The 25,371-nt window shown below is 45.5% G+C and overlaps 1 protein-coding gene across 1 annotated transcript in view; it reads left to right on the forward strand.

Annotated features, from left to right (window-relative positions):
• The window catches only part of etfdh (electron transfer flavoprotein dehydrogenase), a 35,836-nt gene that overhangs the window by 8,563 nt on the left and 1,902 nt on the right, over positions 1–25,371 (forward strand). Inside the window, exons 8-12 of the mRNA XM_063188505.1 lie at positions 434–574; positions 17,779–17,922; positions 18,649–18,817; positions 22,074–22,256; positions 23,718–23,939. Coding sequence (XP_063044575.1) covers positions 434–574; positions 17,779–17,922; positions 18,649–18,817; positions 22,074–22,256; positions 23,718–23,939 — 859 coding nt within the window. The remainder of the gene's footprint in view (positions 1–433; positions 575–17,778; positions 17,923–18,648; positions 18,818–22,073; positions 22,257–23,717; positions 23,940–25,371) is intronic.

The following is a 25,371-nucleotide window of genomic DNA, read 5'->3' on the forward strand; positions in this document are numbered from 1 at the left end:
ATGTTAAAAAATCGTGATACAACATTTTTGTCATATCGCCCACCCCTAGGTGGTCCTAAAGCCGCCCTCCACTCACTTGGCCTTCCCTTTCCCACACCAGTCCTCATTACACTGTGCTCGTATTGGCCCAGGTCCCAGCATGTGAACCGGATGTTTGTTACTGGTTTGTTTGTTTATGATGCAGTTTGTTTGGTTAGGAGCCAAAGATGACATGGGAAGGAGTCTTGCACAGCTCTTTTTGAAACAGCAGTAATTATGTTTGAATATGAGGTATGCGTGTGAATGTCTGTGCGCGTGTCTGTGTGTGTGCATGCATTTGTGTCTGTGTTTTGGGTCTACTCCCTTCAGAAGATATTCTTTTATTCTACCACTCTGATGTTTTTGTTGAATATCCTTTTTTTAATTATTTTTAAAATTTATTTTCTTGGCACAGTTGTGGACCATCGAGGAGAGCAAGTGGCGCCCGGGCCGCATCGAGCACACGGTGGGCTGGCCCCTCAACAGGAACACCTACGGAGGCTCCTTCCTCTACCACCTCAACGAGGGAGAGCCACTCGTGGCCCTCGGCTTTGTGGTGAGACACACGCACGCACACAGAAAGACCACTGAACACACAGACACACACAGACACACACACACACACCTCAAACTCCACACATCCTCACGCATACACATAAACCTACTCGTAATAATGAGATTACACTTTATAAGCACCTTTCAAAACACCGAAGGACAGTGTATAAAGACAAGCTATACTGCCGTGCAAAACAAGAACGCAGTAACTCAAAATGGTCGGAAAAAAAAATATTTCGGAAATGGGCTCTACACTACCTAATTTGTCTTGTGTCAAAAAATGGTGGTCCAACACTGTCCCGTTTTAGAGAAAAATCATTTTGAAAGTGCACAAATGACCCCAAAAAAGTTACGGCGGTGTTGTTGAGTTACTGCTGCACTTTCCAATGGGAATTGGTTTGGGAGTAGACAGTAATACTAGCCAAGAACGCAGTAACTCCTGCATAGGCCTGGGTATTGATTGACAATTTTCGGTTCCGGTTCCATTTCCGGTTCCTAGAAACCCTGAATTAAACCTGCAGTTACCCAAAGTGGCCAGTAGATGGCGTAACGGGTCTGTAAATCATGAGTTTCCCTGCCTGCCACAAGGCGGAGCTCATCGTGACTTAAGCAATGGCGGGTTAAAGGCATTTAATTCTATACAGCATTCATGATTAATTGCATGCTGCAAGTTGTCCTCTCGGCATGGCTTGGCAAGTATAATAAACGGTTTTGATACTGATAAATGTACTCATGTCTGATTAAAATTGTTCTGCTGTACGGTGCAACTTCACTTCTGGTACCAATCCTATGTCAAGCGTGCCTAACATGATTTTTTAATGTAGCCTACGCTACCCAGTCTGTCGACAGCTGGGGCTTTTCTACTAGGTACTGCAGAACTGTTCTAACACAACTAGGCTTCATAAATAGGCTATTCATGAAACTTGATGGGGGCTCGATGGTGCTGTCTCGCACGCATTTCCATACAGGGACTAGAACTGGGCCGTATGATCAGCTGCTGCAAGTAGCCGCGACAACACTGTGCTTTCACGCCATGGTGAATCTAAGCTAAAGAGTCCTAATCTAAACGATATATAGGCCTAAATATATATATATATATATAACCAGCGATCGCCTTCTCCTACAGACATGTGTTAGGGCTTGTTCGAAAGCTGCGAATCTTAGCTTTTTACAGTTTTTTACGGCACGTTTTTATGTTCTTTCATTCAAAAGTTATTGAACTGTAAGCGGCCGCTGTTGCAAGTGAAAAAATAGCGCTTTCCAACCATTTTTTTAATCTCGTCATTTTTTTCCTAACAGCCAGCGATCTCCTTAACAGACCTACAGACATGTGTTAGGGCTTGTTCGAAAGCTGCGAATCTTAGCTTTTTACAGTTTTTTACGGCACGTTTTTATGTTCTTTCATTCAAAAGTTATTGAACTGTAAGCGGCCGCTGTTGCAAGTGAAAAAATAGCGCTTTCCAACCATTTTTTTAATCTCGTCATTTTTTTCCTAACAGCCAGCGATCTCCTTAACAGACCTACAGACATGTGTTAGGGCTTGTTCGAAAGCTGCGAATCTTAGCTTTTTACAGTTTTTTACGGCACGTTTTTATGTTCTTTCATTCAAAAGTTATTGAACTGTAAGCGGCCGCTGTTGCAAGTGAAAAAATAGCGCTTTCCAACCATTTTTTTTATCTCGTCATTTTTTTCCCCTAACAGCCAGCGATCTCCTTAACCTAGACATACAGACATGTGTTAGGGCTTGTTCGAAAGCTGGGATTCTTAGCTTTTTACAGTTTTTTACGGAACGTTTTTATGTTCTTTCATTCAAAAGGTATTGAACTGTAAGCCGCTGTTGCAAGTGAAAAAATAGCGCTTTCCAACCATGTTTTTTATCTCGTCATTTTTTCCCTAACAGCCAGTGATCTCCTTATAACAGGGGTAGGCAACCTTTGAGACATGGAGTGCCAACTTCAACATCTCTAATCAATGAGTGTGCCACTATCAACAATAATGGTAAAAAAAAACGCAAACTACAGGAATATGTTCTAATTTTGAATTTTATTTTGCATAGGAAATGTGCCTTACAAAGAAAACTATTAGGCCTATAACTATTTTCATTCATTCTTTTATTATTAATTTCTAACATTACACTACAATTTTTAATAGTGTTATTATTATTGTAGGCCTGGGCATGCATACCCTAACAAACAGCCACAGCATTTTATATGAACAAACAGCAACTTAACAGTGTGAGCTGAGGCTATGTGCCACAATTAATCTTGCCTACCTGTCAGTGTGAGCCCTGTCCTTGCTTTTCTTGGCTGAGCTTTCTTATCTGGGGTTCATAGTTTGTCACTTTCAATTGTAAACATGACTCGGAATTGTCAGTGGTCAAACGGCTGCGGGTAGGGCTGAGCACACTTTTCATGTGCGAAAACACCTGTTCACACAAGTAAGTTGAGCCGAACACTGAGAGGAGGGCCAATGCAATGTTCTTTAGACAGCGGAACTTATCTGGAGCAGACGCCCAGCATTGCAGGATGCAGGCTCCGTGCTGTTGTACAGGGATGGATTCCAATTGCTTTCGGAGCTCCGCAAACTTTGTCACCCACAGTGACGAGCTCTTCAGCTCTATCAGCTGCATCTCCGCGTCCTGTACATCCATCCAGTCGATCAGAGCTGCGTCCAGGTCGTGTCCATCAAAGCTGTCTGGGTTGATCAAGAAAGAGAACATCGGGCCGTACCGTCTGAAATCCACAAAGCGGGTCGTGAACTCCGCCTCCAGCTCACGCATGTAGTCGGCTATTTCAGCGTTGCTGATGTTGCGTTGCGAGGACCACTCCCTCAAGTGTCGGAAGTAGCGGAAAGTGGAGGACGCAATGTCACCTGAGAATACTGCAAGCTTGGCGACAAAAGCATTCCACGTTTCAAACATGTCCAGAACGGTTTGTCCTGCGCCTTGCAGTCTGAGATTTAGCTCGTTAAGATGTCCGGTGATGTCCGCAAGGAACATAAGTTTCACAATCCACTTCTCGTCCTCCAGTTGCGGATAATGTTGTCCTTTCTCTGCCAGAAACACCTTGATGGCATCGATGCAGCTAACAAAGCGCTCGAGAACTTTTCCACAGCTCAGCCATCTCACTGCCGAGTGGAGAGGGAGATCTGTGTATGCACTGTCCATTTCCTCCAGTAAGGATCGAAACTGCCTGTGTGTTAGTGCGGACCGTTTGACAATGAAGTTGATCACCTTTGCCACCGTAGCCATGACATCATTGAAATCCGAATTAGACATTTTAGCACACAGGTTTTCCTGGTGAATTATGCAGTGGAATTTCATGACGGGGTGGCCAACCTTTTCTTCAATTAGTTTGACGGCTCCCTTCTGCTTGCCAACCATTGAAGGGGCACCATCTGTAGTTACAGCAAACACCTTCCCCATATCAATTCCCCTATCCTCGAAATGCTTCGTAATCGCCGTAGCTACGTCCTCGCCCCTGGTTGTGTCTGGCATGGGCTGTAAACAGCAGAGCTCCTCTCTTACGGTTGTAGAGTCAATGTCACAATATCTTGCCATGACCGCCAATCGAGGGATGTCATTCACGTCAACGCTCTCATCTAGGGCTAGGCTAAAAACATTAGCATCTGTCAGTCCCTTCGTTTGTTGGGCTCTCACATCACCTGCCATGTCATCGATGCGCCGCTGAACAGTACGAGCCGACGAGGGCATGTCCTTTATCCGTGTTTTGATGGTGTCTTTGTTGGGCAAGTCGCCAAAAAGAGTATCTGCGCAGCTGAGAAAGGCCTCCTTTATATACTCCCCATCAGTAAACGGCTTCCCATGCTTAGCGATGCAACTAGCCAGATTATAACTGGCTTCTGTGACACTGCCTTGGGTGTTCACAAAAACTTTGAGAGAGCTGGATTGTTTGCCATATCTGGCCACGGCACGTTTAATGACTTCGGCTCTTTCGGCTGGGTCTTCTTTAAACAGTTGCTCGTGTTTTTTCTCGATATGCCTCTTAACGCTGGAAGTTCGACACACAACATTTTCACAGCAAAGTGTGCACACAGCGCGATCTTTGACAGACACGAAACCATATTCCTCCGTCCAGGAGGGCTGGAATGCCCTATCTTTGGATTTTTTAGCCGGAGGCTCCGTCATCTACCTCAGGTAGGCTAGGCTACTAGTTTTGATCAAGTTAGATCCACGCTCTTTGTTTTGATAAGGTTGTAGAATGGTAACTTTATAATACGCCTATTGGGAGGGAAAGTGGAAAACAGCGATCCCAGCGGTTACGTTCCAAACACCAGGGTGATCCTATTGAAACTCCCATAGACAAGTTTTTAAAAAAATCCCACAAAGATATGACTTGGAACTATAACACCAGACACATTTTTCAGCGTACACAATAGCATGAACTACTACCTGTGAAAATCTTAAGTCATTTTTTGCCCTTTTAAGAAAAATAGATGTAGCGCCTCAGCTCAGGTAAATGATGCTGCATCCGGCGCCCTGGGTCCTCTGAACCACTAACCTTTATATATGTATCAATGCAACACAATACTGAACTGCGAAGCAATGTGTGAGTGAATTAAATGCAAACTGTCTAACATGTATGTGTGCCGCCCATATGTCATTAGTTCACTACCTGTTATATACTGCCTTCATATACCTTAGAAATATGCTATAATTATAGGCCAACCTGGAAAGGATACACTGAAACCCACTGGACTAATAATAACCAAAGACACTCCAGGTAGATTTAAGACTTATATTAAAATGAATGAAAAGATAAAAGTAAAAGATGCAAAATAGAATTTAGAAATGAAAAAGTAAGCTGTAGAATAGAGTGGAAGTCCCTCTCAAATAAGAAAAACTACAGCGGTGATCTTGTATCACAACCAAAATATTATACAGAAGCTCTTTAAAATGTCAACATAAAACTTCACCTCTTACACATGAGGGTATAATAGTCAAGTATAACCTCTTTAAATATCCCTTCAAAATTGACACCAATAGCAATTGGGATTAGCAAAACAAACAAAAAAAACCACGTACAGTAGCAGTTACCCTTTCAAAAACTGCACATGCATAACTGCACACATGACAATAAATGGTTAACTTTAAACCTAGTTCTATGGGCCCAATTAAAAATCTAAGCCGGCAATAATACACTTGAATGAGAAAATACCAATGTTCCGGTGCAGGCCTGATGGTTGCTTGAGAACGTTGTGGCCTTTGAAACTTTAAAGTGGCCTCTTCACGCAGCGCGCGCAGCAGACAAAAGAAAACGGTAACCTACTCACGTAGATGGGGGAAACTCCGGTCCACTGAAAGTCATTGCGCCCCGACGGTCAAACTCACGAGCAGTACTGTCGGTCTGTGTCTTCGCTCCACTCCTTACAGCATCTCGGACAGTTCACCAAAAGCACAATCTCCTCTCGCTGGCTCCCGGTTTCCACAGGTTCAATCAGCACAGCGCAGTCCCAGCTAGCGAGCTGCTAACTGCTGGCTATGAGCGTGACTAAACTTGTAAATGATAGCATTTAGAAAAGTCCTCACCAGTAACTCACAGGTGAGTAGCACACTTTATACACTTCAGAGTTCGTTCTGACAAATTAAAACAACATATAAAGTCCAGAGACACATTTACTATTTTGCTCTTTGAAACACACGTCTTTCCTCCGTTGAGTCCCAGTGTGAAGAGAACGCAAACTCCTGTGTTCTTCCCATTACAACGTGCGTGACCTCTCCCCTCTTCACTGATTGGCCAACACAATAATATTCTTTTGTAATAATAATCGTTTCTCAAAACATTTTACCTTTTAATAAAATGTTCAAAACATCTTCTGAACCTTACCCAAGGTAAATAAAATTCTGTCATTATGAAAGAAAACTTAGAAAATAAACACCATATCTGGCCAAATTAAACTTACTCCTACAGGAAAAGAAAACCTAACCAAGTAGATTCTACAGGGTTACATCCTCCCCTCTGTAAACCTCTGATGTCCTCATCAGATATACTAAAGACTACCCCCAGTGCAGTGTGTGATCTCACCCATTCCCTTTAATTACACTCTATGGTAATGACTATTCCCCTGTGGACAATAGTTATGGGTTGATCGCTAGCTCCCCCTAGTTTATCATAGGTGAGTCTAATTACTGGTTTAATCCTTCTTTTTTCAACAGGATCTGTTCTACTGGGAACCTCATTCTCCTCAGCAGTCTCCATAGACTCCTCTTCTGAGTCTGGTCTAGATTCAGAACTAGTTGGGGAGTCTGCTCTTGTGGGATTGTCATCTTCTTCACTTTCTTCAAGGACTGATTCATTGTTGAACTCTGGCTCCGAGTCAGGTTCTGGGGGGTTGATAGTCTGAAGGGGACTTTGGGGCCTTTGGATTTGCCTATCCAACTCTGGGTGACTGGGCTGACTCACCCTACTCACTTCAAACTCCAGGGATGAATCACTGTCACTATGTGGGTCTGATTCGGGAACCCGTGCGGTTTCTTGCCTAGTCCGTGGTTGTCTTTTTGGCAACTGCGGCTGTTCATCCTCATCAGATCCTGGCACTCTCACGAGCTGCCCTATTGGGAGAAGGTGTTCTCTGTGAATAGTTTTCACGGGTCCCCTAGCTCCTTCTGGCTTCACTCGATACACTGGCAGGTTGGGTAGCTTCTCAATGACAGTAAAGGGTGAGAGCTTCCACCGACTCTGAAGCTTGTGCTTTCCCTTGAGTCCCAGGTTTTTAAGAAACACTCTGTCTCCCACATTCAACACCTGAGAACTCACACGTTTGTCATGAGATTTTTTGTTCCTTTGATGTGTTTTGTTGGCAGCTTCTGTGGCCAACTGATAAGCATTCTGCAACTCTTCAGTCAACTTTGCAACATATTGAGAGTAGGTTGCCCCATCCTGACAGGTGGCTACCCCAAAGCAGAGATCAACCGGGAGTCGAGCCTCCCTCCCGAACATGAGATAATAGGGAGAATAGCCAGTAGAGTCACACTTGGTGCTGTTATAAGCATGGACCAGATAACCTACATGTTGACTCCACTGGCGCCTCTTCCCTTGGCTCAGTGTTCCCAGCATGGACAGAAGAGTCCTATTAAATCTCTCTGGCTGGGGGTCACCCTGTGGGTGGTAATGGGTTGTTCGTGTTTTCCGTATGCCCAGAATGTTCAGCATTTCCCGAATTAACTGACTTTCGAAATCACGTCCCTGGTCTGAATGGATCCTTGCTGGTAACCCATAATGCATGAAAAACTTCTCTACTAGAACTTTAGCAACAGTTAGGGCCTTTTGATTCTTTGTCGGGAATGCTTGCGCATACCTAGTGAAATGGTCGGTCACTACTAGTACACTGTTCATCCCTCTGGTGTCTGGTTCTAGAGACCAGAAATCAATACAGACTAGGTCCATGGGCCCACTGCTTGTGATCTGATGCAGTGGTGCCCGTTGCATCGGACTCTTTCTTGCAAGGCATGCCCCACAGTTCTGTATGTACGTCTCTATGTCTTTGAGCATTTTTGGCCAGAAAAACCTATTTCTCACTAATTCAAATGCTCTCTCTATCCCTAAATGCCCCATTTCGTCGTGAACAGATTTCAGAACAACTGGCATGTATTTGGATGGTAGAACCAGCTGAGCGACTTCTGCTCCAGCGACTCTTTTGCTTACTCGGTGCAGCAATCCATCCTTAAACACCAATCGGGTCTGTTCCCGCCTCATCAGCTCCACTTCTGGTGGCAGGTTGTGGTCCTTGGGCCAGTTGCCTGTCTTCATGGCATCCACCACAGGTCTGATCCACAAATCTTCGTTCTGAGCCCTCAGCAAGTCCTCGCGGGTCAATGGTTCCACCTCCTGCTCCGTCATCTGCACAGGATGAGCGTAGATGCTGGGGACACATTCAGGAGGAGCACCCAGCTGGACAGCATACCTCGGAGAAGGGTCCCCAGGCTCCTCTAGGTCTATTCTGTGACAAATGGCTTTGACCCCTGGTGGAGGGATGTCTGTCCATCCAGAGAGGTCACAGTCCGGGAAATTGCGCGACAGCAGGTCAACTTCAATGTTTTGTGTGCCAGGGCGGTACTGGATATTGAATTCATACGTCGCTAAAGAGGCCAGCCACCTATGCCCGGTTGCATTCAACTTTGCAGTGGTTAATACGTAGGTTAGCGGATTATTATCCGTCCTGACTGTAAACTGGGCTCCATACAAGTAATCGTGGAACTTGTCCACAACAGCCCATTTTAGGGCCAAAAACTCCAATTGGTGGACTGGATAGTTGTGTTCGGATGGCGACAGTTTGCGACTAGCAAATGCGACTGGCCGCAGACGCCCAGCCTCATCCTGGTACAACACTGCTCCAAGTCCTTTGAAACTTGCATCAACATGAAGGACATAAGGCTTAGAGGGATCAGCGAAGGCCAGGACAGGGGCATGGGTAAGGCAATGGATGATCTTATTGAATGCCTCTGTGCAAGACGTGTCCCACCGCTCCCCAAATGGCTCGGCTTCTTTAAAGTACCCCTGATTGTTTTTGTTCTTAAGCTTGTGTTTTATCTGTGCAGGGGCGTACCCTTTTGTCAGCTCTGTTAGCGGTCTCACAATGGCAGAGTAATTGGCTATGAATCTTCTGTAGTAACCACAGAATCCAAGAAAGGATCTGAGGCTCTTCAAGTCAGTCGGTAGGGGCCAATTCTTCACAGCCTCCACTTTTGATGGGTCTGTGGCTACACCATCGGCGGACACAATGTGTCCAAGGTAGGTGACCTGTGGTTGACAAAACTGGCATTTGTCTAAAGACAACTTAAGTTCCGCTTCGGCCAACCTGTCCAGTACACGGAGGAGGCGTTCTTCGTGTTCCTCCAGTGTCTTTCCAAACACAATCACGTCGTCCAAATAGACTAGAACTTGGAGCAGATTCATATCGCCGACAGTCTTTTCCATTAATCGTTGAAAAGTGGCGGGTGCCCCTGTTATGCCCTGGGGCATTCTTTCAAATTCGTAAAAGCCCAATGGACATATAAAAGCAGTCTTCTCCTTGTCTGAGTCTTTCATGGCAATTTGATAGTAGCCGCTTCTCAAGTCGAGCACTGAGAACCATTTGCTTCCAGACAGGCTGTCCAGGGCATCATCAATACGTGGGGTGGTGTACTGATCTGGCACTGTCCTTCGGTTGAGGGTGCGGTAATCAATACACATCCTAACGCTCCCATTCTTTTTTCGAACTATGACAATAGGGGATGCATACGGACTTCTCGATTCCTTTATGATCCCGGCCGCTAGCAGCTCTTGTATGTGTCGCCGGACATCCTCAATGTCCGCTGGTGCCAGGCGTCGTGACCGCTCCCGGAACGGCCTAGTGTCAGTCAGTCGAATGTGGTGCTCTACACCCTGTGCCAGTCCCACATCCCAATCATGCATTGAAAAAACGTCAGCTCGCTGAGCTAGCTTGGCGCGCAACCTGCTTTTCCACTCTTCTGGCACAGGGGAGTTGCCAAAGTTCAACCGACTGACATCAAAGTCCGCAGTGGTCCCTATGCCCTCTGGTGGAAGCACTACAGGTTCTACCGGGTGGACTCGGCCCATCACTGTCCCCACCGGTATTTTGACTTCTCTTTTAGACTCGTTCTGGACTCGGATAGGAAATCTTTCCACTTGCACAGCAGATCTAAGCACCATGACAGGCTGCAGAAGCACACCAGTTGGCAATGGTTCATCCTCCGATGCCTCGACCAGGAACGTCGTCTCATTCGAGAGAGGTTGATTCAGCTTCATGTGACAATCAATGTAGCAGTTGCTGCCTGGAGCCAATGTCAGTGGATGGGTGCCTAACCACTGGACACAGCCAGCATCCTCTTCCAGGGACTCAGCTTTTGCAGTTGGCGGGGGAAAACAGCTGGCCTTGAGACCTAAAGTCTGTGACAGGTTGACCCCGGTGGTGTCCTTGCACAAGGATGCCAGGCGCTTGAACAGGCTTGCGTTGGTCCCCAGAATCACTTGAATCCGGTCTGGGCTGCTGGGGCCTGGGCAGATCAAAGCCAACACTGAGAGGTCTTCAGGAACCCCAGTCACATTAGCAGAGAATTCCATATTTACCACTACATAGCCCAGATATGGATAACTAGCATTGCTTAAACCCCATATAGCCAACCCAGACACCGGTTGAATTGGCACATCGCTAAGATACTTCTTGTACCAATCCTCAAAGATGATAGTGACCTGTGACCCACTGTCTAATAGAGCGTCACATAAACGTCCATTTATTTTCACTGACACGAGGGAAGAAGGGCCCACCAACCCCTTAGGTAGTGCAGTCACAGTCTGGGTTCGCACAGCACTTCTCTTGGAAGAGCAAACTTCACTGCTGTTGCCTTTATCCCGCCCAGGTTTTGGTGCTTGGTCCTTCTTTCTCAGGGTGCGAATGAGTTTCTGGATGACCTTGCTTTGATTCTCTTCATTAGTACAGCCAGTGGAAAAATGCCCATCATCCCCACATCTATAGCAGAAGTTTGTGTCTTTGTCACCCCGGCCCCTCATGACACTCCTTGAAGAGTCTACCGTCAGAGCAACTGCTGTATCATCTCTTGAATTGGCATCCCGAGTTGCTAACATCTGCTCAAGTCTTCTCACTTGGTTTTTTAACACTACTACCTCGGAATCAGGTTCCGGTTGGGGGTACCACACTCGACCCTTGGCTGCTGAGGCTGTGCTGTCAGTAGGCATTTTGGATGGTGTCACTGTCAATGCAGATACCATAGATTTCAGCTCTTTAATCTCACTCTTCAATGCCTTACAGTCAGTTTCTTTGTCTGCGTTGACACTATGGACTGTTGCACTCAGTTTTGTCCGAGAAGCCTCATACTCTTCCTCAACCCTGATATCAGACAGCAGTTCCAAAAAATTAGGGGGGTTCACTTTTTTCTCTCTAAGCCGGAGCTGGATCACCATCAAATCAGAGGCTACTGCTCCCCGTATCAGCTGTTCTAGCCTGGCTCGGTTGGCTTCAGAAGGGGTAATGCCACCTCTTTTCACCACCTTAGTAAGGGCCTGCTCCAACCGCCTGAGAAAATCAGACAGCTTCTCCCCCTGTTTCTGCTGCATGAGGCGGAAGGAGAAATATAGATCCTCACCAGTTTCGGCTGTGCCGAACGCATTTTCTAAGGCATCCAAGCATTGTTGTGGACTCACGTCTGTATTGGCTGTGCGTGCTGCTTTCACCACCTCCAACGCAGGTCCCTTAAGGCTCTCCATAATTCTGCGTCTTTTCTCTTTACTAGATGAGTCACTTTCATCCACCATCAGCCTTGCTTGCTCTATCCAGTGGTCGAACTGCTCTTCGCCCACTGGAGTTGGCAAAACCCCAGAAAAAATCCTCAAACGCCTATATGCATTATTCTCTCCAGGGGGCTTCACTGTCTTTTCAAAAAGATCACTCATGGCCCGAATGATGGATGTTGGCGAAGTACCTGTGTCACCTACTAGATCTTGCAGGTCATCCACTGTTTTGTTTTCAGCAGTCAAAAATTCTTTCAGTCGATCAGTAAAATCTCTGGGCTTAGGAACCGTTTTAGAGAGTGTAATAAGCATCCAAGATTGTGTCTGTCCTGGGGCCATGATCTCAGAGGGGACATTAGGTGAATCTACTGATTCCTTACACTCACATAACACCATCCATTTGTTTTGCTGAGCATGGTGTTTCCTACCCCTGAGCCGCACCCGGCCAAGACATTTGACAGTGTGAGCAGCATTCTCAATCTCAGAAACCTCTAAATCATCCTCGAGGATTAACATGAAGAAATGAGAAGTATCCAATGCATCACTTTCACACCACTTTTTAAGTTCAGTTTCAAATATGTCCATGATGACTCTTTTAGTTTGCAGTATTAAATTATTTATAAGATCCCAGCAGTGCCTCCATTTATGTAGCGCCTCAGCTCAGGTAAATGATGCTGCATCCGGCGCCCTGGGTCCTCTGAACCACTAACCTTTATATATGTATCAATGCAATACAATACTGAACTGCGAAGCAATGTGCGACTGAATGAAATGCAAACTGTCTAACATGTATGTGTGCCCATATGTCATTAGTTCACTACCTGTTATATACTGCCTTCATATACCTTAGAAATATGCTATAATTATAGGCCAACCTGGAAAGGATACACTGAAACCCACTGGACTAATAATAACCAAGGACACTCCAGGTAGATTTAAGACTTGTATTAAAATGAATGAAAAGATAAAAGTAAAAGTTGCAAAATAGAATTTAGAAATGACAAAAAAGTAAGCTGTAGTATAAAATGGAAGTCCCTCCCAAATACAAAAAAACTACAGCGGTGATCTTGTATCACAACCAAAATATTATACAGAAGCTCTTTAAAAGGTCAACATAAAACTTCACCTCTTACACATGAGGGTATAATAGTCAAGTATAACCTCTTTAAATATCCCTTCAAAATTGACACCAATAGCAATTGGGATTAGCAAAACAAACAAAAAAAACCACGTACAGTAGCAGTTACCCTTTCAAAAACTGCACATGCATAACTGCACACATGACAATAAATGGTTAACTTTAAACCTAGTTCTATGGGCCCAATTAAAAATCTAAGCCGGCAATAATACACTTGAATGAGAAAATACCAATGTTCCGGTGCAGGCCTGATGGTTGCTTGAGAACGTTGTGGCCTTTGAAACTTTAAAGTGGCCTCTTCACGCAGCGCGCGCAGCAGACAAAAGAAAACGGTAACCTACTCACGTAGATGGGGGAAACTCCGGTCCACTGAAAGTCATTGCGCCCCGACGGTCAAACTCACGAGCAGTACTGTCGGTCTGTGTCTTCGCTCCACTCCTTACAGCATCTCGGACAGTTCACCAAAAGCACAATCTCCTCTCGCTGGCTCCCGGTTTCCACAGGTTCAATCAGCACAGCGCAGTCCCAGCTAGCGAGCTGCTAACTGCTGGCTATGAGCGTGACTAAACTTGTAAATGATAGCATTTAGAAAAGTCCTCACCAGTAACTCACAGGTGAGTAGCACACTTTATACACTTCAGAGTTCGTTCTGACAAATTAAAACAACATATAAAGTCCAGAGACACATTTACTATTTTGCTCTTTGAAACACACGTCTTTCCTCCGTCGAGTCCCAGTGTGAAGAGAACGCAAACTCCTGTGTTCTTCCCATTACAACGTGCGTGACCTCTCCCCTCTTCACTGATTGGCCAACACAATAATATTCTTTTGTAATAATAATCGTTTCTCAAAACATTTTACCTTTTAATAAAATGTTCAAAACATCTTCTGAACCTTACCCAAGGTAAATAAAATTCTGTCATTATTAAAGAAAACTTAGAAAATAAACACCATATCTGGCCAAATTAAACTTACTCCTACAGGAAAAGAAAACCTAACCAAGTAGATTCTACAGGGTTACATAGAAATTGTGCCAATCTGGTCGGAAACGGACTACAGCTCCCAGCATGCTGTGCTTCGCGCCTCGTTGACAACACAGAGAAACAAATGAACGCGAACGAACGCAAGTTCTTCGCATATCTTCACATTCTTGTAATCCTATGAGTTCCACATTATCTTCTTATTACACATATATACACGCGATCATTTTGGTATGGTTTTAAATTCTCTAGTAGATATGATGGCTTCTGTGGTGACGAGTAACCACCTCTCTGGCTCATGTTTGGCTATGCTAATTTGGCTATGCTAATTACATGGCGTAAACAAGCCACACATGCCATTCAGTGTAGTTCTGTATTAGCTTTTTAAAGAATATTAAAATCAGCTCAGATCAGTGAAAAACCGAACATTTTACCACCTGATTCGATAAAACGGGCCAACATGCCCATAATATGACTGCCACTACTTCTACTTCGTCGTCAGGGCCGAGATGTAATTTTTCAAAGAAAAAAAACATTCATTTGTTGCAGGGGGTTGGAACGTTGCCATCAGGGGGCGATGAGATTACTTTCCCTCCCTATGGCCCGTGGGAAAGTGGGCGGGAGCTGAGTGCAGAGTGTTGGGGAGCAAATTCGATTGGAGTATCGTGCTGTCAGTCTGAGATTTTTTTCTGATGCTGGCCCAGCCTGGCGCGTGCCAGTGAATATGCCTTCGCGTGCCAGCAGTGGCACGCGTGCCATAGGTTGCCGACCCCTGCCTTAAAGCAACACTCCGGTTTTTTGGACACAGGACCTCATTTCCGAGTCAGCCGGAGTGTTAGAAGTGTGTCCAGATTGTTTTTTTGAAATTCCATGCAGTCATTGTAAAACCACAGGTCGATGTTGCTAAGCTAGCGCAAGTGATCCACTTTTGTTAGCATGACCCAAAAAAGCAGTCTTAACAAGTTCAATAAACACTCAAAGCACGTCAATTACTTCGCCAGGCTATCGACACACATACCCACGTCGATACAGAGATTTAGGGAGTAAACCAACCTTAGAATTACATTGCTCACCCGCAGCAAAGTACTTCCTGATTTGGCAGTCGCGGACTGATATCTAACACCAATGTTACCGGTTCTCACTGTCAAGTTTGTTTTGAGCGCAGCTGTCTGCTAGAACTACGATCAGACGAACCCTGATCATAAAAAAAGAATGGCAATGTTCGGAGAACCCGACGCTTTTGATGATGAGGACGAGCAAATTCAGAAGCATACCTGTATGAGCAGGAATATACTGCATTAGAGTTGAGATGGATTTGAAAAGGTCCGAACAAGAGCGCGCTCTGTATGAGGCAGCATCCACTGAAACTGTAGCAGAAAGTCGGAACAGAATAACAGATTGGTGTCGTGTCAGTGCCGAAATTGCAAGGCATTGGAGATGGAAGAAGAATGTTTTTGCTGCCGAGTTGGGACTTAGTTTCCCCACAGATGCAAGAGATTGCATCGTTCCATAGTGTGTATAACGGAGCACCAGGACTTGTATCTCAATTGTGGAGTGCTAAACATTCTTCTCAGTCGAGAAAAAATACCTGGACCTGCTGGAACCAATGGCCAGTTGTCAATGCGGTAAGTTATCAAAACATTTTGTGAGTTGTTCCCTAGTTGAAGAACGAAGCTGCCGTGTAAGTTTATGTAAACAGTGTACTGTGTAACTATTGCAATGAAGGCACACCAGCCATAGCACGTAAAGCACAGCAAAGGTTTAGGTAACGTTAGCTAAATCATCATCAGTAAAACACTGCTACAGTGACAGCAGCAGAATGCCTGTGTAAGCTAGGACAAACGTGATCTTCGGAGACTGTTGGTATCACAGTGGCTGTGGCACACCAGGGATTGGGAAGGTGAATGGCACCGCAAATGTTTTCAGACTTTTCTTTGTGGCTATTCTGATTGACTTTATGAAGTCGTCAGGGCTGAAATGATCACTGTAGATCACCCTGTTACGTAGCGTCGGATGTTACTATCTCCTGCAGATAGGAGTAGTTTTGTTCTTTCCGGGTCTTTTTCAGGAAAAGAATGAGAACGGTTATGGGCTCTATTGTCGCAATTTTATATGCACATTTATTTACCATGTTGCCACGTTGTTGGTTTATATTCCACTATACATTAAAAAACGCAGTAATGTAGAGTATTGTAGTTCTAGCTGGCGTCTTGTTCTGTTGAAGTGGGTTTACATCTGATCACAGTTGTCGAGAGCAAGGTAAAATTCCACTGACTAGGAGGAATCCATGTAAGGCCAGGTCAGTTTTTTTTTTAAACAGTATTCTATCACCACAAACCTTCACATGCACAGCCTGGATTAATAATTGATGTGATTTGATTGCTTATTGAATTTGTTGCTTTTTTGGGTCATGCTAGTAAAAGTGGATCACTTGCGCTAGCATAGCAACATCGAGACGCGGTTTTACAAGGACTGCATGGAATTTCAAAAAAACAATCTGGACACACTTCTAACACTCCAGCTGACTCGGAAATGAGGTCATGTGTTCAAAAAACCGGAGTGTTGCTTTAACCTAGACCTACAGACATGTGTTAGGGCTTGTTCGAAAGCTGAGATTCTTAGCTTTTTACAGTTTTTTACGGAACGTTTTTATGTTCTTTCAATCCACAGTTATTTAACCTTAAGCGGCCGCTACTTCAAGTAAACAATGGCGTTATTATCCAGCCGGATAGAGAGGAAATCTTTTTTGTCGCTGTGTTCTTTGTTCCCTCGAATTAAACCGACGGCCTAAATAGGCTACATTTGTGCGTCCCCAACACAAGACTTATAGGAAACTTTGAGGCCTTTTTTCTCAGTTTGCAGTTTTCAGAGTTACTGCGTTCTTAAATTATAGGGCAGTATAATAAAGACAAGACACATTTAAAGCTCAGAGAATATAAACAACAAAACAAAGCAGAGTTTCCAAAAAGCTCACAAAGAATAGGCTAACTGAAACATGAGTTTTTAAGTCTGGATTTGAACAGGGGTAGACAGTGAATATTGCAGATGTCAGGGGCAAGTGCATTCCAGAGCTGGGGAGCAGAGCAGATGAAAGCTCTATTCCCCATGGTACTGAGGCGGGCAGACGGGACAGAGGGGAGGATTTGAGGAAGAGTAACGGAGGGAGAGGGATTAACAATTTGAAGAAGAGTAGTCAGATAAGGAGGGGAAAGATTGTGGATGGCCTTGAATGTGTGGAGGAGTATTTTAAAATTCTTTCTGAGCTTGATGGGGAGCCAGTGGAGATGCTGCAGTGCAGGGGTAATGTGGTGACAGGAAGGGGTTTTGGTGATGATGCGAGCAGCTGAATTGCATGCACAAACATACACCATACATTCAAAAACCCTTTCACATTTTGAAATTCACCTACACGTTAGGTACATGTTTTTTTAACAACAGAATGGCCCAGGACGTGTACAGGTGTATTGTCACACAGTTCCTTTTGTGTAGAGATAAGTCAGCTCATTTTGTATGCATGTTAACGTTTTATCTTGTATGTACAGAAGACATGTCACAAGTCTCTCTCGCACACACACACACACCCACGCTGCATCTGTGCGTGTCAGACAGTGGTGATAAGAGGGAATTGATTAGGCAAGCTTGACTGGAACGGATGGGAAAATGACTGATTGTCTCTATCAGTTTCACAAGCAATCCATCAGCTGTGCAACAGACAAGGACACGAGGAAGGCTTTGAGGCAGATGGTTTGAAGCATTTTGTGTGTGTGTGCGCGTGCCTGCGTTTGTGTGTCTGTGTGCGTGCATGTGTGTGTGCCTGCAGATTGGTCTGGACTACACAAACCCGTACCTGAGCCCGTTCCGGGAGTTCCAGCGCTGGAAGCACCACCCGTCTGTGTCCCCAACTCTGGAGGGGGGCACCCGCATCGCCTACGGGGCCCGAGCCCTCAACGAGGGGGGCATGCAGGTACGCCACGTTATGTTGTCAGTGATGGGCAGCCTGTATTCAGAAGCTACAATCCAGTGCCATTTATTCCACATCACCTGGTTTTACCCGTCCAATTAGGGACATCATCACCTGGTTGAATTGGAAAGGTAAAATCAGGTCCTTTGGATTATGTGGTAAAGGATTGTAGCTGAATCTGAATCCAGGTTGCCCATGCTTGGTGCACTGTACAGCAGGAGCTATTTGTTTTCTCCCCTGCCATGTTCGCACCATGTTGTAATGTGTGGGGGAGCAATGGAGATTGCCCAGACCTTGCAAAAACCAGTCCCTTTCTTGTGTGCAATCAAGGACACATGGCACCAAACCAGTGGCTCCTGCTGCATGTGCCTACTTAGGGTAATGTCCATAAGAGTCATTTTTGTAGGTGTGTGTGTGTGTGTATACATCTGTCATCTCCATTGATATGGAATTTTTCCTTCACCCTCCATCCCTCCCCTTTGATTTCTTATCCCCTCTCTCTACTGCCATCTTTTCCTTGCTTCTGTTCCTTGTTCCCTTTTTTCCTCCTCCCTCCCCTCTCATCCTTTTCTCTCTTGTCCTTCCATCCACTCCTCCTTTCTTCCCCTTCACTCCCTTGTCCCACCCTGTCCTCCCTCCATCCTTACTTCTCTCTTTCATCCCTGTCTCTTCTTCCTCCTCTTCCTCTTCTTCTTCTTCTTCTCCTCATCCACCCCTCCTCATGTGCAGTCATTGCCTAAGTTAACATTTCCCGGAGGCCTTCTGGTGGGCTGCAGTCCGGGCTTCATGAACGTTCCGAAGATCAAAGGCACCCACACGGCCATGAAGACGGGCATGCTGGCTGCCGAGTCTGTCTTCAGCAAGCTCACCGACGAGAACCTGGACTCACCTACAGAAGGTGATGACCACACACGCACACACGCACACACACACACACACACACACACACACACACACACACACACACACACACACACACACACACACACACACACACACACACACACACACACACACACACACACCTCATCTGCTACTGTGTGACCTTTGGACCTACATGTGCTGTATCTCAGCACAGCATGGAGTCTACCCTGGTACCAGATCATGGTCCCTGTCTCTCTCCAATCGGAGAGCAGTGAGGCATGGAATGGCGATGACTGCAATTTGTTTGAATAAATACAACTGACACGATTGGTTATGGCTACGTATGCCAAATGATACACATTCGTAACGCCTAATAAACAGCCGTCGTCAACTGTAAACACACACCCCCAACGGGATTTACAGTAGACAGGTCTCCAGACCTTATCTCACTTGTGATTAGGTCTGGTGAAAGACAGGCAATATTCAGGTCATTCAGGGGAATACTTTTTTAATACAAATGTTCTACCTCAGATGAAGCTTGTTTTGTTTTGTTGAAGACAAATGTCAATACACTTAAGAGTCCCTCATGTACGACTTGATTCTCAGTGCTGCTTCCTCAGATATTGTGCAGTAGCAAGCCTGTACAGTTGTCTGGGATATATTATATATGCTATATGCTAGGTGCGTGTGTGTGTGTTCGTGTTTGTGCATCTGTATGTCTGTCTGTTTCCAGCAGTGTGTGTGTGTGTGTCTGTGTGTGTGTGTGTGTGTGTGTGTGTCTGTGTGTGTGTGTGTGTGTATGTGTCTGTGTGTGTGTATGTGCATGCGCGTGCTGGCCTGTGTGTGATTGTGTGAGTGAGTGAGTTAGATTTGTGCATTGCTAAGGATGTTAGATGACACAGCAGGCAAGCAGAGTTTGAAGCTAAGCATCTCAGCTGGAGATGTCAGTGAAGGAGAGGCTAAATGCGGTCACGCCAGCATCAAACGGCCACGCATGGCAGCAGGGTCCCAACACACAAGACATCCCAAACATTCTTGGATGTGTTCTCTCTCTCTCTCTCTCTCTCTCTCTCTCTCTCTCTCTCTCTCTCTCTCTCTCTCTCTCTCTCTCTCTCTCTCTCTCTCTGTGAGGAAGTGCTTGCTATCTCTTGTCAAAGATGTGTCATGAGCAGAGTGGAGTAGAGCAGGCACGCAAAGTTGGAGCTTTAACTATTTAGGCCCAACTGACATGAGAAAATAAATGTGCACGTGGGCAACAAAACGAACAGGACAAGTCTCTGGCAACAGAAATCCAAAATAAACGACTAAAACGAACAGTCTTCTTCAGCATCAACAGCACAGCACAAATCTCTGCTCACACCGATATGCAGCAGTTTTATGCAGTCACCTCCTACCGGTTACCAGGTGGTTCTCAATCAACGGCGCTCACATTAACAACTTGACTACGGCTTAAATACACCCATTTCCTAGGGCCAGCCAATTATTCAATACAGGTGTGCAAGTGTGGGTGTGTGTGTGTGCGCGTTCGCTCCTTTAAGTCCAGACAGTTTAGACAATGTTCAATGACAATGTTCATACAGTATATACACTGTAAATACACACTATATCATCTTCACACACACTGTTTCTCTCTCTGTCTCTCTCTGACACACACACACACACACACACACACACACACACACACACACACGCGCGCGCGCGCACACACGCGCACACACGCGCACACACACACACACACACACACACACACAACTGTGCATCAATGAGAATTTAATTACAGCAGTCACTGAGTCAAATGGAGATAGATAAAAATAAAAGTTGAGTTTGGGGAATCCAGAGGGCATTGGACGGGACAAAGAGGTGGAGGCCAAGCTTTAAATGTTTAATTTTGGCACAGGTTATTACACCAGTCAGAATTTCAAATGAGCCAGTTGCAGGATTGCATTATTCATAGATGAATTGAGGTGAAACAGTGTTTATTATGACTGAGCGAGCACCCTCAAGGGAGGTTAGAGATTGGATCTCTCTAATCTAAGAATTGAAGTTGTCTGTAAATTCTCAGTTAATACTCGATAAGTCTCAAGATAGCTTTGTGCAGAAAACACATTCTTGTTGGTCAGGAAGTCAGTGTATCATAGAGCGAAGAGAGAGTCCCAGGCATCTGGTCTGTATGAGTCGATATGCCAGGCTCGGCTGCAGACAGGTTGGCACGGGGAAGCAAGGGGAACCAAGCTCGCCCCTCAATGGAGGTTTAGAGATGGGATACTCCAAGCCCTTTAGGGCATGTTTAAGGCTTCAGTAAACTCTCAGTTGATAATCAAGCCATCTCAAGGGCTCATGCGGAGACATGGACAAGCTGTTGGTGAAACGAAAGGGAAGAAATGTAGAGAGAATCTGTATTACTGAGGGTTTGATTACTCTGCTGCTGTTGTGAGATAAGCCCGATTCGGACGGGACTTTTATTACCTATGGACCCCCGGTAATTCGGAATAATTACAGAGAATGTCTGAGTTCTTAGTCCTGTGCGAATGTGCCATGTCTGCGATTTGTGAGCTAATAATTCCGCCGCAAGTTATGTACTGTATTTCGGCGAAACTCAGACGTCCTGGGGTAATTTTACATAGACGCGCCGTCTGAACTCCCTTGTAATGTCTGTGAATTGACTAAATAACAGACGTTTATTTATCCCGTCCGAATGCGCCCCGAAAAATCACGGAGGTCCAGGGGTAATTGCGAATTACCAGGGGTCCATAGGTAATATTTATCCCGTGCGAATCGGGCTTTAGTTAGTTGCTTGCAAAGCCAGTATGGTAAGAAAATCCAATGTCTCACCTTGTTTGCAGTAACTCAGAGCTAGTATTAGCTGCCCAATGTCACTCAAGATCCATTTAAAAAAATAATAGAAAGCTGGCCGTTCTCTTCCTCAGCACTGTGAGTGTGTGTAGGTGTGAGCATGTGTGTGAGCGAATACAATCATGCCTGAGGCTGTATCTGTGCTGTTATCTCCAGTAAAAGGTGTGTGTACTACTACTACTGTATGTGTGAATGATGATAGTGTGTGACCCTATCTCTAGGCAGAGGTTATTATATTTTCCCCTATAGCCGCCTTCACTCATCCAATGGAAATGAAAATCCTCCAGCAGTTGCAGCTGAATCCAAACCTATCTCTTCATTTCCTGCTGGCCTGTAGCTCAGGAAAGAGGAAGACACTAGGTCCTAACACTTGCCCTAACCACTAGGCCACGGCTTCCCCACCAACACCTGCTTGTGTTGTGTTGTGTCGTCCACAGGTGTGCATGTGGCAGAGTACGAGGAGAACCTGAAGAGCTCGTGGGTGTGGAAGGAGCTTCACGCGGTGAGGAACATCCGGCCGTCCTTCCACAACTACTTCGGCCTGTACGGAGGTATCGTCTACACCGGGGTCTTCTACTGGATCTGCCGCGGCATGGAGCCCTGGACGCTCAAGCACGCAGGTGAGGACCGGAGTCCACACTACGTACAAACACACTAAATACTACATACAGACACACATTTTCACACACACACACACACACACACACACACACACACACACACACACACACACACACACACACACACACACACACACACACACACACACAGGCGCAGAGAAGAGTAATCGATTTTATGAGGTCAGTGTAGAATTAGAACGTAACCTTATGTAAAACAAAAGAATGATGCATTTCACCAGGTTGTAGCAAAGTCGTGCTAATGACCACTTTGGTCTGGGAGGGGACAAACCCAGAAAGGAGGATTCAAATCAGGGTACGCGTTAAACACAGTATTGTGTATGTTCACCATTGCACTATAACACACCATGGCTAATAATTAGATGTTTTAACTTTTGTACTGGATTTTAAACCAGATTTTGACTCTAATTTCTTTCTTGCTTGTTTCCTTTCTTTTTGCATTTGTTTTTTGTGAAGCACATTGAGTTGCACCTGTGTATGAAATGTGCTATACAAATAAACTTGCCTTGCCTAAAATGCACTTTGGATACAATAAAAGACTATATCCTGGGAAATCCCATGCTGCTTTGCACAATCATTCCCATCTGAAAGACAGCATAAAGTCTACTCTCAGCGAGGGTACCACATCATGGTCCCTGTGTCAGAGAGCAGGAAGGCGATGACTGCAGTTTGTTTGAATAGATCTATTCAAACAAACTGCAGTCATCGCCTTCCTGCTCTCTGACACAGGGACCATGATGTGGTACCCTCGCTGAAAGTAGACTTTATCTACACGATTGGCTATCGCTACGTATGCCAAATGACACACATTCATAATGCCAGCTGTCGTCAATCGTAAACTGCACACCCCCTATTACAGTAGGCAGGTCACCAGAAGTTATCGCACTTGTGATTAGGTCTGGTGATAACCAGGCAAGAGGGGGCGGGTTCAGGTGAGGACAGGAGTGATCAGACAGGTGCGGTTGAGGCAGGTTGAACTTGTGCAAGTGGAGCACGTCATCCACGGATCTCACTTAATAATGAGCTGTGGCACTGTTCACACTGCTCCTCCTGTCCTGACTGACTTGACTTCACCTCACCTCACATTGCCCTCCTTATACTCTCAGACACCAATCAGCAAGACTGGTACATTGGCAACATGATACATAAGCGTCTTTTGAGTACCATGAAAAGAGCACAGATGTATTATTATTAACACACACACACACACACACACACACACACACACACACACACACACACACACACACACACACACACACACACACACACACACACACACACACACTTTATGTCTCTCTTTCTCTCTCCCTCTCTTTCTCTCACTCACTCATAACACACACACACACACACACACCATGTCTCTCTTTGTAATGATCTGTCTCCTGCACAGACGCACACGCTTGACAAACTCACTCCTCTCCCACTCTAATGCCCCCTCAGGTCTGGACTCAGCGCAGCTGAAGCCGGCCAGCCAGTGCACGCCCATCGAGTACCCGAAGCCAGACGGGAAAATCAGCTTCGACCTGCTGTCGTCTGTGGCGCTGAGCGGGACCAATCACGAGGGAGACCAGCCCGCCCACCTGACGCTGATGAACGACAGCGTGCCCGTGGTGAATAACCTGGGGGTGTACGACGGACCAGAGCAGCGCTTCTGCCCCGCAGGTACACATGTGCACACACACACACACACACACACACACACACACACACACACACACACACACACACACAGAGTGGGAGTCTACAATAGACCAGAACAGCACTTCTGCCCCGCAGGTACACACACACGGACACAGACACACACACGCACAGTGGGAGTCTACAATGGACCAGAGCAGAGGTTTTGCACCGCAGGTGCATAGGCATGCAAATGCACACGTAGCATCCAAAGTAACTGCTGATGAGAAGGCTACGCTTGAATCCTTCATTCAGCTCTGCCCGTTATTGCACATGCTCAGAATTATACTCGGACATGAGCACACATACACACACACATGTTGGAGCAAAAGCATCCTCACACTGCTTCTGTTTGGAGTCATCACTCAGTTTTACTTGGCTCTGCTCAGCTTCCACCTGCTGCACACACACACACAGACACACACGCAATCCATTTTCAATTTTGTTTTGTTTGGACCCATCACTTGGCTCTTCTGTCGCATCCCCCCATGGTACACACGCACACACACACACACACACAGACACACCAGAGCCAGACTAGCTGAGGCAAAGGCAGCATCTCTGTTCTGGAGCTTGTCTCCATTATTCATTGTGCTGAGAGAATCTGTCATCACAAGTCACCAGAGTATACTCCTATACTTCCATCCATCCCTCACATCCCATTCAACTTCACTAACACGCATAACACACACGGAATGCTTTAAGACAGCTCTAAGACAACTTGACCATTGCACAGCCCCCTATATTCCAGCTAAGGCCCCCCTGACATGGGCTGTGCCACACTATTTTTTTCAGTTTCCCAAGTCGCTGAAGTTGGTGCATCCCAAAACCTATCCAACGACAACAAGAAACACAATAAATGAGTACATTATAAAGAAGAAAAGCATCTCTTTACTAGTCGGAATGTTGTTTTTATCTTATTTTTGGTTTACTCAAGTTATTTATTGCATGTTTTTTGTTTCGCTATACTTCTCTTGCCAACTTGCCGTGGCTCCCCAGGGGACACCGGCCCCCACTTTCAAAAACCCACTACTCTAAGACATCATAAGAGCTGAACGCTCGTCGTCCTCTTGTGCTGTCGTCCTCCAAGCTCTCTTGACAGGCTCTCATTAAAATGTTCCATTTGCTGTTCTGATTGCAGGCGGAGATGGGGGCGGCCAATTAAAATGTAAATGATTCAGACGGGAAGGTTGTTCTTGGGGAAACATGACAAAAGGTCCTTAAGGACTCATTCATATCGCTGTGCAGAATGCTGCCCTGTGAGCGCTGCTTGTTATGCTTCAAAAGGGAATTATATTGCGGATGAAGGCAACTAACTTAACTAGCAAAGTAATACATCCTGTTTATCTCTTATCTCACATGCTCTTTAAAGCAGCCGGTTGCATCATTGAAAAGGAAAACACTACAGGGTTTTTTT

This window comes from Engraulis encrasicolus, chromosome 22 (assembly GCF_034702125.1).
Source record: "Engraulis encrasicolus isolate BLACKSEA-1 chromosome 22, IST_EnEncr_1.0, whole genome shotgun sequence".
In the NCBI taxonomy this organism is placed as follows: domain Eukaryota; kingdom Metazoa; phylum Chordata; class Actinopteri; order Clupeiformes; family Engraulidae; genus Engraulis; species Engraulis encrasicolus.